Source organism: Stegastes partitus, unplaced genomic scaffold (genome assembly GCF_000690725.1).
Source record: "Stegastes partitus isolate 25-593 unplaced genomic scaffold, Stegastes_partitus-1.0.2 Scaffold7, whole genome shotgun sequence".
NCBI classification, from domain to species: domain Eukaryota; kingdom Metazoa; phylum Chordata; class Actinopteri; family Pomacentridae; genus Stegastes; species Stegastes partitus.
The window spans coordinates 181,608-200,416 of record NW_007577738.1 but is presented as its reverse complement, the minus strand read 5'-3'; the positions used below and the strand labels follow the sequence as shown (position 1 = coordinate 200,416).

General features: G+C 47.2%; 1 protein-coding gene across 1 annotated transcript in view; it reads left to right on the top strand.

Moving 5' to 3' along the window:
* LOC103357194 (cyclic AMP receptor-like protein A) overlaps positions 1-18,809 on the top strand; it is a 56,922-nt gene that overhangs the window by 12,002 nt on the left and 26,111 nt on the right. Inside the window, exons 6-11 of the mRNA XM_008281633.1 lie at positions 322-409; positions 3,359-3,448; positions 3,974-4,012; positions 9,020-9,098; positions 12,716-12,763; positions 17,569-17,651. Of these exons, the coding sequence (XP_008279855.1) occupies positions 322-409; positions 3,359-3,448; positions 3,974-4,012; positions 9,020-9,098; positions 12,716-12,763; positions 17,569-17,651 (427 nt within the window). The remainder of the gene's footprint in view (positions 1-321; positions 410-3,358; positions 3,449-3,973; positions 4,013-9,019; positions 9,099-12,715; positions 12,764-17,568; positions 17,652-18,809) is intronic.

Below are 18,809 nucleotides of genomic sequence, written 5' to 3'. Positions count from 1 at the left end.
CCACCACCACCACCACCTCCCTCCTTCCTCTCCAGCCCCCCACGCCTGTGTTATCTCCCTCTGCTTTTCCACAGTTCATCATTATCTCTCTTTGAGCTCCCACCTCTCATCCATCACCCTAAGCTACAGGTTTCCCTCATATTACTGCAGAATGGGCCTTCATTTATCAAAGTGGAACACATGCACGCACGCACACTCTGGTGCATACGAGTGCGTTTGGACGCACATTCGCAGGTGCGTGCCGTGTGGCAGCGAGCTGTGGTATAATTTGACCTTGGTGTTGTTCTCTGTGTGTCTGCGTGTGCGTGTTTGCCTCTGCAGACTGGAGTGCCTTGGCCTGGGTTTGCCTCATCACACTGAACCTGTACCTCAACCTGGTCAGAGAAATAAGCACCAACAGATATGAGATGTAAGTAGAGAACTTGAAATAAAAATTGTTGTAATTTCTGCAATATTTGTGTTTTTAAATGTCATTTTGTGCAACTGTAAAATGCACATCTTTTGAATTCATAGTGACAGAAAAGCAACAAATCCTCACATTGCAAAAAGGTGGAAGCTGAGAATTCAATTTGCTTCTGCTTTAAAAATGACTTATATACCTACCTATTAATTAACCATTCAATTATTGCAACTCTAAATGAACCGCACGTCCCACGTGCATACAAACAGGTTGTCCTTCCTTTACGCGTCCGCCTCTACGTCTGCCTTTGAATGTATATTTCCATGCGTGTGTGCATGTGTTTGGTGTGCCAGAGCATGTGTCTCCCCGCGGAGCATTGACAGGCCCCTCCTCCCCTTTCTCTGTTCCAGCCAGCCGACACTCTAATTGAAAAGGGAGTGAGTGTCAGCCGTTAAGTGTGCATTTGTGTGTGCGTGCGTGCGTTGCACACCCCTCTTCACGCTTTGTGGCTCCGTGTTTCCGTCGCTCAAACTCCCATGAGCGCTTTCCACAGCACAAGTGTGAATTTGTGTGTGTGTGTGTGTGTGTAATATTTTTGCATTTTCTACGCCTAGTGCAAAGCTTTGTGACACAATCTGAAAAAAATGTATGCACTCTGTGGGCCGGTGGGGGGGAGACAGATACGAGGCATCTCCGCTTGCTGCGTCAAGTCAAGTTGTTCATGGTTGTGTCTTGTCGGGGTGTTTCGGTGGGCGCAGACCGTTCCCACCCCTTTCTGTGCGTGAGAGGTTGCGCCATTAAGGGAGGTGCACCACCCCCTCGTGGGAGTTTTCCTGCATTGATTAGCGATAAGCCGGACGATATAATAGCGGCATAACTCATATGTGGACAGCTTTATGTGCGCGGGGAAGCGGGCAGACTAGGAGGCCAAAATCAGCCCGCTCCAAGAGCCTTATCAGCTGCACACCTCTTCTACGTCCAGAGGGAGTGCAATGGGAGGAAGATATGTCTGTGTTTTCGTGCCTCGTCACACATGATGCGAGGGAGGAAAAAGAAAAAAAAAATCGCAGCGCTTTAATAGGTCAGAGCGAAGCAGAGACGAGGTGTCAGTGGGGCTGTCATGTGTTGACTGTGCATAGATAAGCTTATGTGTTTAGGCAGGCGGGTATGTGGCTTTGCATGCATGCACAATTACCCCTCGGCCTCCTAACCCAACGTCCCACCCTCACACACACACACACACACACACACACACACACACACACACACACAGAGCGACGGCACAGCGTGATGGTTTATGAATGAACAAATCGCCAGAGGAAATGCAGAACGGGAGGCTGGATGATCTAAGAATGATTGAAGTGGATGCAAGAGAGGATGTGAAGTGCACGTGTGTGTGTGTGTGTATGTGTGCGCGTGCATGTTTGTGAGTATTTGAATCCAGGCAAAGTGAATCTGTTGTTCGTTGAGGGAGGAGGGAGAGAAAGTGATGAAGCTGAAGACGGAGAGAGAGAGAAGAAGAAGAAGGGGGGGAGATATAAAGAAGCGATGTGAGAAACGAGATTGAGCCTCGAGAGAGTATTTCTATACGAGCTCGTGTGTGTGTCTGCACGTGTGCGGGTGTGCGTGCAGGTGTGTGAAATGCAGAGCACATAGCGGTCCTGCTGTGCCTCATTAAGCCCATGTTGCGCGCAGCTCCGGACCTCGTCATCTCCCTCTCAGAGCACTGCGAGCGTGCGGTGTGCGTGTGTGCTGCTGCTGCTGCTGCTGCTGCGGCGGCGGCGGCGGCGCGAGTTGCCGGCGTAAATGTGTGTTTTGTGGGTCTGTGAGCTCTCGACATTGATTTCCTGACAAACCCCCCGTGCACCAATCGGCACGCCACCGACTGGAAGCACTGATTTCACCATTTGTATCTCTCCTCCCTCCACCGCGCACACTTTCTCTCTCCCTCTCTCTTTGTCTCTTTCTCACGCGCTTTCCTCCTCTGCTCTTGCGCTCGCTCACTTGCTCGATCGCTCTCTCTCTCTCTCTCTCTCTCTCTCTCTCTCTCTTTCTCTCTCATTTTCAGCGCTTTCTCTTCCCTTTCTTTTCCCTTCTCTCTTTCTCTCACGCTTCCCCTCGTGTTTCGATCTAAACACGAACTCTCTCTGGATCCATGCGTTTAGTATGCCTCTCTCCCACCTGCTACTCTGTTCCGGCGGCCGTCTCTTTCTCCCCACGGGCTCTCGCTGCTGTCCGTCAGAGGGAGGTCAGGGGAGGGTGGTTGTACAGTGTGATCCCGGTGAAATGGAGTGACAAAGTGTGTGCGTGCGAGTGTGTGTGTGGCACGCAAGTCGAGTGGGATTGAGTGTGTGTCAGCCGTGTCACCACTGCTCGATTGACCGTACTTGGAACAAGTCAGGGCAGGACTTCCACTCTATTGACCAGGCGACGCTGTACGCTCTATAAAGTATCGACTCCCACACAGACGCCCAAGACACCGGAGCACACACCTCATCTGTCTGACACACACACACACACACACACACACATCTTAGAAGGCTATGATCAGCGATAGCCTGTGTGAGCCTCTCCAGCCATCCTAACCTTCTCCCTTTTAAAAGCGCTCCATCTTTGCAGTTCAAAATCATAGCCAGCTTTGGCCTCAAATGCAGCTTTCACCGCTGAGCGAGAATCCGCATCCTGTTTGTGGTTTTGATGCAGACGTTTCCTCTGAAAATCATCCTTTCCCCAACAGTTAGGGTAATTATGGTTTATATTACCATGAGTAATTGGTTGTCTAGCTGTATAGACATTTGTCTGCACCTGAAAAATGACCCGATGCTAGTGCCAACAAAGGGATGAAGTGAAGAAGAAAAGAATTGATTTATTTATAGGGGTTTTTTTCTTTTTTTTTCTCAGGGGCAGCGCTGCCTGCTCTCTGCGCTTATAATGAAATAAATGTCTGCCTTTTATCAGGTTGTACCATCTGATGGCGTGGGGGGTGCCTTTGGTCATGGCCTCTTTGCCGCTGCTCAAGGGTTACTATGGCGAAGCAGGAGCCTGGTGGTGAGTTAAAAACCAAACCGTCCGGATACAGTGTCACTTTTTTTTGGTTTGTTTTGTCAGCTCGTGGCTATTTTCTGTTAAATGCCTTTTCTTTCTAAGAAGGCCACAGCACTGGCCTCATTCTAGCTCTAGACAGGCTCGCACCTTCATAAGAGTTTATGTGATAAAAAATTGGCAATTATCAGCACATCAGATCACAGTAAAAAAAACGCCTCCTCACCACTCTCCGCTTCTCCTAGTGAACAGAAGAATGTATTTGTTTGCTTGGTAGTTAAAGGGGTGAGGAAAAGGGGAAGAGGCCGAGGAGAGGAGGCGGTGGAATGAGAATTGGGACAGAGCCTTAATCTCCGGGCTCGGCTCTCTCTTTCCACTCTCGGCTTATTAATAGCTACAGCTGCACAGCTTTTCCCCTCCGCAGTCACACAAGTCTCTCTTCCGCTCACGCTCTCCCTTTTCCTTTGTAACCCCCTCATCTCTCTCTCTCTCTGTCTCTCTCTCTCTTTCTCTCTCTCTCTCTTCCCCCAGCTGGATCACAGACAATCACGTAGCCTGGAGATTTGGGATGTAAGTAGACCCTTTCAGCGCCGCCATCAAAGCTTCCCTCACTGGGGGAGACGGGGGAGGAGGGAGGGAGGGAGGAGGGCTGTCTCTGCGGGGAAATGTGAAGGGTTGCATGTCAGGGGAGCCTGCGGGGTTTTTTCCCTCTTGGTGCAAGGCCAAGGAGTGAGTGTGTGTGTCTGTCTGTGCGCGTGTGTGCGTGTGTGTGTGTGTGTGTGTGCGCGTGCATCAGTGCCTGTGTCTGCCTCTGCCTTGTCAGATTTAGGGGAGTTGCTACTCTGTGTATTTAAGTGTTTAGGACGGCTATGAAGGATTATGCCTGTCGACTGCTTTCTGCAACTGGCCCTAAGTCTGCAAGGGCTCTGCCAATCCCCTGGTGCAGACGCTTAAACACACACACACACGCACACATGCGCACATCCACACAACAACACATCGCTATGAGCCAAGGTAATCGTGTTGCTGCTCGCAGCATCAGCAGGGAATCAATCTTTTTAAACAAATAAGCACACACACACACACACACACACACACAAACTCACACACACATATATAGAACAACACATAGCTATCAGCTGCGCTAAACGAGCTTGTGTCTCTTTTATCAGTGCTCCTCTGCTCCCCGGCTCTTTCTAGTTTTCCATGCTGTCGTGGCCCAGGGGGACGAGCCGCTCAGAGGATCAGGGAATCTTCATTAGCTCTAATTACATCAAACCAGACGAGAGATTAGAGGCCAAGGCAGCACCCGTCAAGGAAAAAAAAACCACATACGCAGTCGGCTGACAGCTTGTAGGAGGGCAAAGGTTGCGGTATTAAAGGTGAAAAGTGGAAAAGGTGGGAGGGGAGACATACGTGGTACAGTTAGAGAGACAGGGAATTACTCAGCAGGGGAAGGAAAGAGGGGCGGCATAGCGGGACGGGAAGGAGAGGGGAGTCGGAGAAATAGATTGTCCTCGTCTCTGCCCACGCCTCGTAGTGTGTCTTCATCAGAGTTCAGCGAAGCGCGGAGACAGAACAGAGGAGGCAGGGGAGGTTCGGAGGAGGAGGAGGTGGAGGGTGTGAAAGGGGATGAAAGAGGAAGGAGAATGAAAAGCAGAGGACAGCGCCGCGAGATGAAGGTGCAGAGTTTCAGGGGTTGAGTCAGCAATTGGAAGCGCTCGAGCATAGCTGAGTCACCGCTCTTAGAGGTCCCCATCGGTGTGCATCATGGGCCCCAGTCAGACATACCGCTCAAGTACAACTGCGGAAATGACATTCGCAAATGAAAGCATATAATTACCGGGACATTTTAGCCACATCGCTGTAGGGATAGCAATGCAATCAGTCTACCACTTTGGTCCCAGATTGAAATCTCTCAGTATTTGCTCAGTAAATTTGCAGAAAATTTAGCAAAGGCTTTCATTGTACCCAGAGGATGAATCCTTAAAACTTTGGTGATCCCCTGCCTTTTCCTCTAACACCACTGTGAGGTTGACATTTGTTGCTTTCACTGAATTGTGTTGACATCTTTAGGAGTAATAAAATTTGTAGACATTCACGTCCCCCTCAGGATGAGTTGTAGTAATTCTGGTGAACTTTCAACTTTTCACCCAGTCCCATCTTGAGATCAAAATTTCAGTTTGTCACGAATGATGAACAAGTAAATAGTGAATATTAGCGTGCCAGCTGTCTAAACTGACTTTGCAAAAATCATACCTGTTAAACCTCAGTATTTTTTATACGTTTACATGTTGGCAATAGCCTTTTATTCAAAGCCCTGTTCTGCAAAAGAGCAACCTAACAGAGCTGCTAGCGAGGCTATAGGTTCTTGTTTCGTATGTACATTTACATTAGTTCATCTACTGAGACACCAGCCTCACCTGCACACCCTGCCTTTCCTTCCTGTTTCTGTGTCTCTGCCTCTCTTTCTGTCTCTCCGGTTGTCCCTCCCTGTGTAAGTGGTTGAGCAGGTAGATCGTGATCTTTCACTCTGCGGTAGGATCTTGTGGGTCAAAGTTAACGGCTGTAAGCCGAGCACTACCCCGCATAGACGTGTGGCTCTCAAGCTCTCATCTTCTACCAAGCACTTCAATTAAGGCTTCTTTCATCCGGGCCTCATTCTTCACTTCAGAGCGGTGCTGGAGGGAAGGCCAGGCTAAGGCCGAGTGATTGAATTTGTGCACGTCTGTGATGATCTTTCTTTCTGTCACTTTCAAGCTACCCTCTCTTGCTCACTGTTGTCCTCTCAAAACCCCTCTCTGGTTATCGGGATTTCTGTCTGTCGTTCCCTAGCCGATCTATTTGGTACAGCCTATTTCTACTGTTTCTTTCATTCCAATCATGACCCGATCCCTATCCCTGTCTTTTAATCACCCGGAGCTTCTTTCTTATTTCTGCTCTTACTGGTCCTAAGCCACAATCGGCCGTCATCCATCCACCTTTGCATCCTCACCTCTATTCATCTCCTCACTTTTATCATCGTCTGCCCACTCCGAATCTTCTCTCTCTCTCTCTCTTTCTCTGTGCTTCTATTTCAGCCTCTCTCTTTCTCCCTCTCGCTCTCTCTCCGGGTAGTGCTCAGCTGTAGAGCACAGCGGACTCTAATGGCAGATCATTATCATGCTAATTAGAGCACTTTGTAGCTGCCGCCCGTCATTCTCTCCTCCTCACAGCCCCCCACACTATCGTTAAAAAGGCCACCCCCTCCTTTCCCCTCTCCACCAACCCGCCCACCCCCCGGCTCGTCTTTCCATCATTAACGGGACGTGCGCTGGCGTAATTGGACGCTGTTTATTCCGGAGAGCGGGTTATTAAATCACACCGAGGTGACGCTCGCACAGGTCTCCCCCTGAAACGCTTTCATCATTGTCCCATGCCATTATTGAACCTGCGTTGGACGCGCACATACACATTCAGTCACACGCGTGTTCAAAGGCAGGGAGTATCCTTTGTGTGTTGATGTTCCCTACAAGACGTGAAGGCACAGGATGTAAAAAAGCAGCCTTTCCCTTTCCCTGTTTCTGAAACAAACGCCTACCATCTCAGACTCCCTTGCCAATAAAAAGTTTAATTTGATAATGCTCAGTAAGTTGCTTTCAGTCCTCAGGCATGGAAGGCAAGCATGGGCAAGCTTAAATTAGGCCAAGGTCCTAGGATTGGCCCTCTGAGATACTTCTAAAAGATGCAGTTTTTAGCACGCGTGCCAGAGACTTTTCAGGCACGGTGTTGGACATTTATTCTCACTCCATTTCCTTTTGAAAGTGTGGGTCCGTGTATTTATGTGTCAGAGACGGATGCAGATTGTGTTTGTTTTAAATGTCAGTTGAACATTTTTCTCCCAGATCATGATTAGCGCCATAATTACTCTTGGAAGCTTTCCTCTGAGTCTCCGGTATGTTTATCACGTAGGTACGTTTTACCAGTGCCAGGTGCTCGGGAGGAACTTGCAGCACAGTCGAGGCTGCTTAGAGTTACCGAGGCTGAACAGAGAAGTGGTGGCCAGGAACCTGTCTGTCAGCGGGAGACAAAGACCTGTTTTGCGGTTATAGGGAGAGGTTGAAACTCCTCAGAACTTACATCACCTCCCAAGAGGTTGCATAACACAACGCTGCCAATTCAACAAAGCCATCACCCTTGCTCGTCTCACCTCTTTTTCATGAAATCAGAAATACCTGACATGTCATTCTCTTACACCTCTCCTTGACTGGCAACCCTTCATCCCACAGGAATGCTATGCATTTCCGGTATCTTGTGTTTGCTAGCGTTACCTCTCAACTGACTCAAACTATGTGCAGTAGAGTCCAGAGGTGCTTAGTCAGGTCTTTTCCACTCTGGCTCTTTGTGTACATGCTGTGTGTCTGCTATGCATCACCTGTTTAGAATAATCCTCTCCTGTTTCAGGCAGCAAAACAATCTCCCTTCTTTAGGTTGAAAAACAACACTGACATATCACCTTTTAAGTTGACCAACTTGTTGGCAAACAGCTGCTTTTTTAAAATCTGTCTGTAACCGAGCAACACTATTATTAGAGTCTCCTGAATGTAAGTCAAATACTCGCTCTGTATTAGTTCTGCTTTGGTCTCTACCAGCTCCTCCGAGTAATATCTGCCCCCTTTAGCTGCTAAATGCGCCACAGCTAGGTGCTAACTATGTATCTCTACATTTTGGTGCTGAGCAAGTAGTGTACTGTGGGGCTTCGCTGAAAATAGTTGCCTCTTGCACCTGAAAATGAAGCAATGAGAGAGAACCAAAGCTGTGAAGTTGCTGAGCAGACAACTAACAGGCTGAATCGCTCTGCCAAGCTGCGCAGAGCAGAGCAGCAGACAGGTGATAATTTCTTGTAGGTTCATCACCGCAGCTCAAATTGTTTTCACACTTTCATTTGACACATTGCAATAAAAATATTGATTATAGCTGCTTAAATAGGCCGTTTAGGGTCAGCCTCCTCGTGGTCAGTGACTTTGCATTTCAATCCGAGGCGTTTTCAAGCAGGCCATTAGCAAAGTGAGGATGGTTTCATGTTTAAAAAAGAACTCCAAGATAATTTAAAGGCTGAATAACAATGATTTTAAGCGAGGCGTCACCTGAGAGCCGGCTTTTGTCCATGTCTGCACCAAATCTCGTTCCAACAACAATGTCCTTCTCAGATTACCGCCCTGCAGAGAGAATCTTATTAAATGAGAGCCTGTGGTCTAATGTCTAATGTGTTTGGACGGCCCTTATATCAACACACTGGACACTTAGAATGCTATTACATCTTATTACAGTGTGAATTCCTTTAGGATATATGGTGCCGTACTTTTGTATTAGAAATGAAATTAAATCCTGTGTGATTTTTCTTATTGGATATTTTTAATGTGATATCTAGATTTTTCTTTGTCCTAAAGTGTACTCCAGACCTCTTTGTTCCTACTTCTGAAACGGGACAAAGAGGCCAAAGTAACCACCACCACAGACAGAACAACATTAAAGATCTTTCCATAACATTGCTCATTTTGACTGTTCTTACTGGTGGCCTGTGTCTGTGCTTCGCAGATGGTACGTGCCTCTTTTCAGCCTCATCTTCCTGATGATCTGCTGCTACGCCAGGATCATCTACGTGGCCAACAAGAGAGTGAGTGTTTAACATACGTCCATCCCAAGACACTGACAGCTTAGCAGGATCTAAATCCAGTATGAGTTCGTGAAAGAACGTCCTTATATAGGCCCATACTTGGGAGTGATAAATCTTCTCACTGAAGTAGAAATTTGAAAGAAAATCCACCAAAACAATGTGCAGAAAATATGCATTCCTGCTGAAATGATGCTGGAGTGATAATCAGTATTCATTTAAAAGATAAATCTGGTTGATTTGGTCTTATTTTCACACATTTGTCCATTAGTTTTATCAATAATCATATCATTGTACTAACCCTGGCGACAGGATCATGCTGACAACTCTTCAGCCACGTTTGATGAGGCAGAAAACACAACAATCAAGAAAACTAGACAGGTTGTAAACACTTTACCCAGTTTGTCAGAGCTAATTAATTTCGAGGTAAAACTGAACCACTAGGAATTTAGATTGTAAACTGTAACACTTGGTTACAGCAGGGTTTGGGTGGTTATTTTGTAGCTGCATGCATGTGGACAAGCTGGGGATTTGCTCTGTTTATTGAAATGACTACAGCTAGACTTAGATTTACTGGGTGAGGGCCATACAATGGCGTAATTGCCAGCAGGAAAAGAGGTCAAAACTATTAAACTAAGACACAGCTTGCAATAAACCTGAATCGTTTTTTAAAGCTACTAATTATTCATCTCACTCATCTAGCTGTTTGAGTGCAGAAACATGTATGTTGAAGTGTGTCTGGGGTCTTTTTTCATACTCCTGTCAATGTCAGAAAATGTAGTTCTAACACTACACACAGTGATGTAAATTAATTTCTCTGTCTGATTTTGAAAGGTCTTCACCTTACTATATGAAATGCCTTGAGAAAACATGTTGTAAATTGGCGCTATAGAAATAAAACGGAATTAAATTGATTTTATCAAGCAAGAATGTCCACTTGGTGCAGCTAGTCAAAGGTGTTATCCTATTTTTGTGCTTTATGTAACCATTAAATAAAATGCATCACATTTTTGAACTATTGAGGTCATCAAAACAAGCGGTTGGAGGATGTCACCATGGCCTCTCACTGTTATATTTTTTTAAATGGCTAATTATTCAAGTCTAAAAGCCCTGTGTGTATAGACAGTGTTTTTTTTTTGTCATACTGACAGACTCCAAAGTCAAAAACTGTAATTATAACTGTATAAAATGGCTATAATATGTTAATCAAGCAAATCATTCACTTGGTCGGGCTACTTAAATGTGAGGATTTCCTGTTTCTCTCTTATTTTTCATGGGTTTGTGATTATAAATTGACTTTTTTGGAAAGTTGATTGAGCAACAAGCCATTTCAAGACTTTCTGTGCATCCATGATGAGCATATTTCTTTTTTTTTTTTTTTTTGGTAACATTTTATGCTTCAAATTGTGTAGGTAATTAGTTGATTAACCGATTTGGCACTGAGGCGATGCGCTCTCTAGGCAGGCTTGCAGTTTTGTGTGGCCTTTTCATTGTCAGCTAGTAGGAGTCCAGAGGCAGCATTCCACAAAGTTCACATAGCTGCCATTCCCCTGATCTGACGACACTGCACACCGCAGCCGAAGCGCCACTCGAACGGCGCCGGTAGGCTTGTGTCGCTACAATATGTGTGTGGGTTTTTGATGTGATTCATCAAATACAAAACAAGAGTAAGGGAGAATCAGGCCAAAGCCTCATCAGACTCACAATGAGGTGTCATCGCGAATGTTAGCATTCTTTGTTTGGGCGGCAGAGTGAATGATGGAGGGAGAGAGATTTCGCAGATAGCCAGGCTGCAGCGAGACGACAACAGAGACAGACAGCAGGTAGCTGAGGGCCGGGGGAAGGAAAAGAGACTACACAGCTCTTTGCCACGACTGTGATAAAGAGAATGAATGAACGTAGCTCGTTTTCACCCTGCATCTCATAACTCATTCAGCTCACAGCATTCAGCTATCTCTCCCTCTTCCTCTCGTCTCTGTATCTCTGTTTTCCACCTTTGTTATTTTCAATCTTTTCCTCTTTGCCTTTTTGCATTCATCTGTCTCTCTCTTTCTCTGTATCTGTTCCCACACATTTTCTCTTTCCTCCTCTTTTCGTTTCTCCTTCCATGTCTCTCTCCCCCCTTCACTCCGCCGTTTTGCTTTCTCTATCATATTTATGAAGAGCTCAAGCCTTATCTCTTTTCAGCTGCAGGCTGTCTCACTTGAAAGAATTTCAAAAGCTTTGAAAGCAGGGTAGGTGGCGACGCAACGGAGAAAGGGATAAAGAAGAGGAGGCTGAGCGAGGAGAGGTGGGATGTTGGCTGGACGGAGAAGTTTTTCCACTTTCCGGAGACAGATAGGGGAGAGGGAGGGTAGAAATGATTCCGCAGATCATGGGTTTACTAAGACTAAGTCATTTACACCGGGATTATTTACAGAAACATGGACACATTCTGAGTGACTGTGTGAGCTCATACTAACAAGAGGGATTTGAAAGCTAATGAGTCATTTCAGGCCACACAGAGAGGTCTGGGAGCGCTGTGGTGTGTTTGTTTTACGGATGCGCTTTGTACATGCCCACTCTTTTCCTTCCAAGCCTGACGCCTCAACACTTAACTGGCCCGAACTGCTCGCCTTTCAGTGGCATGGCTTAAGAGAGAATGCAACAAAAGCCGGGTGGACACTCTGGAGACCTGGCCGAAGCCTAATAATATTGCCACTTATTATCAGCGTTTGTTGATTTTGATGGATAGTGGTGCTCAGCTGGACTGCAGAGTGCTGCCGTGGAACAAGTTCAGTCTAATGACCAAATGGCTGTCTTTCTTTTTTTTTTTTTTCCCCCCCTCCATTGCACAAACACACCATGGTCACACATAGATTTACAGTGACAATCACGTCAGCGCAGAGAAACCATGGCAACATTGAGTTAATAAATAGCAGAACAGAGGAGCTGTTAGTGTATATTGTTCATGCTGCCTTTTTGTGCATGCGTATGAAGCTCCCACGGGGCCTCCGGAGATTTGCCTCTGATGTCTTGGGTTACATAAACCTCCTGGCTCCATATGGCCCCCCACCCCTATCCCACTATTACAAATCCTAGTCTTGTGCATGGATGTGTGTGTAACATGTGTGTTTCTGTGTGTGTCTGTTGACATTTTCCCTGCATTCCCCCGAGAGAGGACACCGAGGAAGAGCGAAAAGTATTCCCACGTTCTTTCCGGAGATCTCAGATCTGCCAAGTTTGCTCCGTTTTTTTCTGTAACACTTTTAAAAAAAAATCTTCTCCCCGCTCTATACGCCTTGTTTTCTTCTTCCTCTGTCATATCGTGTGCACTGGAGCTGATCAGTTTGTGCGAGATGCTGGGAGCTGTTTAAGTGCTCCCTTCTGCCTCTAAGCTCTGCACTCTGATGTGAATTAGGCAATTTTGCAGGACTGTGCGAGAAGGTGAAGGGATTTTGCATTGGAGTGATAGCCAACGCCATATTTGTTCCATCTTGTCACTGCAGGCACTGACCTCCTCACAAAATGCCACTCCTCTGTAGGGTTTGAACCACCTGATTGAAAAGAGGAAATCACTTCAGTTTTTCCAAAGTAATTGCCCTGACCCTTTCTTTCCATTTGGTGTCATTTCTGCACAGATGCAGTCTTGGTTGGGAACCTTCAACCCAGAGAGGGAAAGACGTAAGGTAATGGTTTGACCGTCACATTTCTCAACACGTACACACACACACACACACACACACGCACACATGCACGCATACACTCGGGACGTGAGGATTAGAGTGTCTGTGGGATTAGCGCTTGCCGTCACACTGGGTAGGTGTCAAACACAGCAGGGAGCAATTTGACCTCTTGACTCTGTTCCTGTGTGTGTGCTTGTGTATGTATATATAAATATGTGTATGCACACATAGGTGCATTTAAATCCTGAACCTTAATGAATTAGCTCAGAAAAGAGGAGCAAGAAGGAGGAGGTAAATTCTATTTATGCCAAGAGAAGTCACATTAATAAACAGAACATGAAGAGTAGGGATGTCGGGGAATGCAGACACAGAAAATTAATTGGGGAGAGAGTTAGCCTAGCCTAGCCAAGCCTAAAGGGGCACTCCACTGATTTCTCACATAAAGGGGGGTTGTGTTCGAAATAAATTACTTGGTAAGGCTCGTTGTGTGACCACAGCGTGAATCAGAAGTGTTTCTAGTTGTTCGCAAAAGAAGGTGGCTTTAAAAGCCAGGCATCACAGAGCGACAGGAGACACAGCATTATTAAAATGTGGCGATTGTCTCACACATTTCCAGACAGTCTGTCCTGAAAGGCAGGTACAGTGTTGCACTCACAAGGAAGAGCTTACCAAAAAGCCGCAGCTGGTTGCACAATGAAAACTGTAGGATCGAGTGCGTTTGGCGCTTGATCCGCACAAGTCTGGATATCTTTGTCGCTGTTGCTTGGATTCTTTGTTTTTGCCTTTTGTAAGTACCAAGCTTTGGAAAATTGTAAACGTGCTGCAGTAACCATTTAAGTTAGACAACAGAACCAGAAAACGTTTCTTATCATGGTTCTTACTATGTCATTGCAACTATTTAACTCCAGGTGCTGCACCTCTTTAGTCAAGTGTTCTCCAACCAGATAGTAAACCTTTACCTTCCTGTGCATTAAAATGCCAAATCATTAAAATGTATAGTCTGGAAATCCACTTAAAGCAAAGCCAAAGGTGGTCAGTATACCAGCATGTCTACTGTAAAGTTAGGATTCTAATAGCAGCAATAACTCACTGTCCTGTGCTTATTTCCTCATACCTCCTCCTCTTCCTCCTCCCCCTCCTCCTCCTCGATTGTTGCGCCTCCACCCAGCAGGGTGAGGTGTGGAGGGCAGGTTAGGGTTAAGGTTATGTAGATGCTGCCCCTAAGTGGCAGACATAATTACTGCACTCTGAACTGGCGTAACCCTCCGCCAGTGTCATCGTGTGAGCTCGAATGTGTGGCAGCGACGCACACACTCCTCATGTGGGCTAATTGCTATGTGTAGCACAGAGTGTAAATAAGTCAGCAGTGGTTTTTTATCACACTCCCTTTCCTCGTATTTCTCCTTTCCAGTCGCTCTCCTCATTTCCATCAGTTTTTCTCCCTGCCTCTCACTTTGCGCTCTCCCTCTCTCTCTTTTCCCCTCTGTCTTTCTCTAACGCTCTCTTTCTCACCCCTCCCTCCGTCTCTCTCTCTCTCTCTCTCTCTCTCTTGTACTCATACCCAGCATGAATAAAGCAGCAAGCCAGGTTCATGGACATGAATATTTATGAGAGTTTATGCACGCGCTGCGATGCTTTAAAACAACAACAACAGCCTCCCAGATTGCGCATGCCAAGCCACTGAGCTCTGGTTCATGTGTGCACGATCGTGTGTGTGTGTGTGTGTGTGTGTGTGTGTGTGTGTGTGTGTGTGTGTGTGTGTGTTTGCGAGCGTGTAGCAGCAGGTGTAAACTAGAGAAAGCGATCCCTGCTGGGTGTCTGGGTGGCTCTGGTGATTTCCATTCACTTCGCCACATCTCCCTCCGTCTGCGCCTCGCACGCTCTCTGTTACTGTCACACACACACACACGCATGGACGCTCCTCATGTTTTGTGCTCACACATGTACGTTTCCAGAGTTCTTGATCTTTATGTGTGTATATATATATATATATATAAAATTTTCCCCCTCTCTCCGTGACTCAGACTGGCGTCATCTCACTCCCTCTCGAAGTCTGTCGATGTGTGTGTGTGTGTGTCCGTGTGTGTGTGCGCACGCATCTGGCTGGAGCGATGACGTGCGTAACTAGTGTTGGCAGTTATCAGGGGCCGTAAGTCACATGGTTGTGACCCATCTGTGTGTGCGTCTTGAGCGATTTGTTTGCGGTCATGCATGGGTGCACATGCACACACGAGCGCCACAAGATCTTGCAGCGACACAGGTCAACGAAAGGATATTTGGAAGAAGATTTTTTAAGTCATCCTACACACACACACACACACACACACACACACACGCGCACACACACACAGCAGCTCATTCCCGTCGGGTAGCAACAAAACTGGCTGAGCAAACAGCGAGCCGCTTGTTCGTTATCTTCTCGAGGTGTTTGTTTACCGATACACACACACACACACACACACAAGCTTCGCCTTGAGTAACAATGCGATGTGTCTGCGCACATGCGTGTGTGCGCAACCTTGTATCCCAGCGAGGGTTGCCGCTGCACGCATCATTTAACCTCCCTTTTTATTTATTTATTAATTTTTTTAAAATTTCAAAAGTCGCCGACAGGAAAACTTAGCGAGTTGCAAGGACAGTCGAGTTTGTCTCTCAAGGGCTCTTGAGGAGGACTTGTGGCTTTGACGAAGCACATCTACCTTCTTTTTTCTGTTTTTGGAGGGATCGACTCTCCAGCTGCTACACAATCAGCAGTGCTACTCAACAGCTCTTCTGGTTTCTTGTAAGGATGCTTTCGGATTTCAGGTGTCCCTGAAAACCTCCGTTTGTGGAATGTAGTTACTAATTAGGCAGTTAAAGCGTCTGGGAATATTAGAACATTAAAATGTGGCATCAAAAGGTTCATTGTATTGCAACTGTTTTTGTATCACTTAGTTTGCTCGGGAGCTGCAGATGTGTGGTTTTGCAGAGCGCTTTCAGGATTTGAGGTTGAAAGTTGGAAACAAAAGTTGTTAAAACAGTAATCGATAGCATCTTTGAAAGCATCAGCACCCTGCGATGGATATTTTTGTGTTGATGGTGCTGCAGATGAAGATGATGGTGAAAAATATCCATGTTGGCATTTTAGTCAGTGCATCTTCTCCCCACCCCCCAAAAAATAAAAATAAATAAATAAATAAATCCTTGAAAAGTCCTTGAAGTGCCTTTAGTAAGCCCGATGCTGTTATTTTTAGAGTAAGCTCCTTTTTTTTTCCTCCCTGAGACGAGCGCAGGCGAGGGTGAGTGCTGTGGGTGGCGGAGGGGATGGGTTGCTCCCGATAACTGTCTGTAATCTAGCGTGTGTCATTAACATTGGGACCGCTGCGCCCGCTCCACATAATTACGGTTTCATTCCCCTCTGCTTCCCGAGCAGCGTAGGGGCCTCTGACACCGGAGGACTGTGATTAAAAACACGAGGCACTTTACCCACGCTCTTCCTCCTCCTCCTCCTCCTCCACCACCATTCTACATCCTGTCTTTTTTTGCGCTCTGAAATTCCTCAAATGCCTGCTTCTACACCTAAATTTAAGATTGCTTCATGCGGGTTTTTTAACACTTTTTTTTGTTGGAACAAACACACACAGATGTGCGCTCACAGACACACTCGCAAATCTCATTTTCCACGTCGCATCCTTCATCCTCCAGGCTTTGCCCTTTTCCTCTTTTTTTTTTTTTTCCCCCCAATGAGACATTCCTCCCAGTGCCCACACACGCACGCACACACACGCGCACGCGCACACACACACATTTGGGATGACAATAGGCAGATCTTGACATGGTCAGTGATGTCATAGCTCCCCATAATAACAGACACTAACAGGGCCAGGCTTAATGTTTGCCTCTGGGTTATGCTGTTATAGACGGCGATGTGGAAATACGACCGGTCTCTGCGCTCAGTTGATCACATGCAGCCCGAGCGTTCGGCGGAGCGTTTGGCTCTTGTATTCAATACCCCCTCAGCGCACGCACATAAGATAAAATACCACCAGATTTTCATTTGAATTGTTTAAAATGCCTGCGTTAGAGCTTGCACGCCTCGAGGTCTTTCTGGTGAGTAATTAATTTCCAGCATGTGGGGGTAGAGACCAGAGCTCGTGGGCTTGCCTCCTGGCTCTGACTGTCTGTGTGTGTGTGTGCGTGCGTACGTACGTGCGTGATGTGTGTGTGTGTGAAAAGGAGAAAAGAAAGAAAGAAAGAAAAAGAAGGAAAGGGAGGGAGGGAGGGGAGGCTTTGCGCTGGCTCGGCTGCTGCGTCCTAGCCTCGAGGAAGAGGGGGAGGAGGAGGAGGAGGGGAAAAAAACAGCAAGCGCAGAAAATCGATCCAGGGGCCGCGCTTCTCAGCCTCTTCCGGACGCAAGAGTCCTCCTCTCCCGGGAATTAGATAACGGCTTGTAAAAGCTCTCCACCACCAGGCGCTCCCCCTCCTCGACTTTTAGCTGCTGCATCTCTCCCTCCCGTCTGCCTGCTTTCGTCTGCTTGTCCACGAGATATTGAATTCATCCCCCCTTCACATTACGGCAAAGCTTCCCGTTTAATTGGAATCCCCGTTTTCTTCTCATAACTGTGTGGATATTGCATATTATCAGCAGGTTAATATTTTATTAGGTTTTAATTGGCCTTTGTTGTTTGCCTCGGTGCTCTGATCCGACCAGTTAAGACACTGACTCCTTGCGCGCATGTTTGAGATGTTAAAAAACAACGCGTGTGTGTTAATTGTGAGCGTTCAGCTTCTCTGCGTGGGTCAGTAGTCCGGTTTGTCCTCTCTTCCAGGTTTCCTTGGCGGAGGAGATCAAGCCTTTGAAGTGGTATCCCTCCGTTTACCTGCTCGTGTCCATCTTCCCCCTCAACAACAGGTAACACACGCACTACACCTGTGCGCCACATAAACTTTGCGCTCAGGTGGTTTTATTTGCATCTTGGCTTCACTCCGCTATCTTATCTCTGCCTCACCCGTCCTCTTCCTCTCCTCTCTCTCTCTCTCTCTTTTGCTCTCTCTTATCTCGGAAAGCTGCGCTCTCCCCGTAACACTAAAGGAGGCCGCGCGTGTGTCTGTGTGTGTGTGTGTGTGTGTGTGTGATAGAGGTATAGAGCGTTTTATTGGCTTTTATAAAACTAGGGCTTCATCGGCTGAGGGTTGGCGGGAGGAGGCGTGTGGTCCAGTAAATGATAACCCCGGCGCTGTTATTGCTCCTTCACTCCCTTCTTTCTCCTCCCTTCTTTCATTTGCTACTGCTCCCCCTCCTCCCCCCATCCTCGTCCTCCCTGCCTCCCCCCTCCCTCCCCTCCTCTCCCCGACCCGCTGTGATTGACAGGTCAGGGTTACTAAGTGATTAGCTGCAGCGGCTCTGCTTGTCGCCACGGCGATGTAGGCGGAGACACAGGTCAATTACAGGGTCAACGTCTTTCAAAGGCTCGGCTCAAACACTAGCCTCCTCCACCTCCCCCTCCCCCCCCTCTCTAACCAACCTCCTCACCCCTTCCCTTCTCCCCATTCACCTCTCCATCCTTTCCACTCCCTCCTTCCTCACCTCCTCTCCCTCTCTCTCTGCTGTCAGCTGATGAAGATGACAAACTGCTGCCCCCCCCCCCCCCCCCCCCTCCCCCAATCCCTCCCTTTAATGTCACTTTCGCTTCCTCTCTCCCCTCTTTTTATTTTTTTTTTATTTTACGGCACCAAGTCTTTGTTATTGCCCCCTTATTTTCACTCCTTCTCGCTCGGGCTCTCCATCTTTCTGCTTCTGTGTTTTTATGTCACCCCCCCTCTCCTCCGTCTCCTCCCCCCCTTCCTTTTCCTTTCCTTCCCTTCCTTCCTCCTCCACTTTTCTTCGCCTCAGCCACAAAAAGCCTCTCTCTCTGTCTCTCTCTCTCCTGAGCAAATACGCTCTCGCTCAGCTCCGCTCTGCCTTCCTCCAGAGAGCGAACGAGGAGAAAACGGGAATGAATTGCTCTCTCGTCGTCGTCCTCCCCCTCCTCCTCCTCCTCCTCCTCCTCCTCCTCCTCCCCCGTTCGGC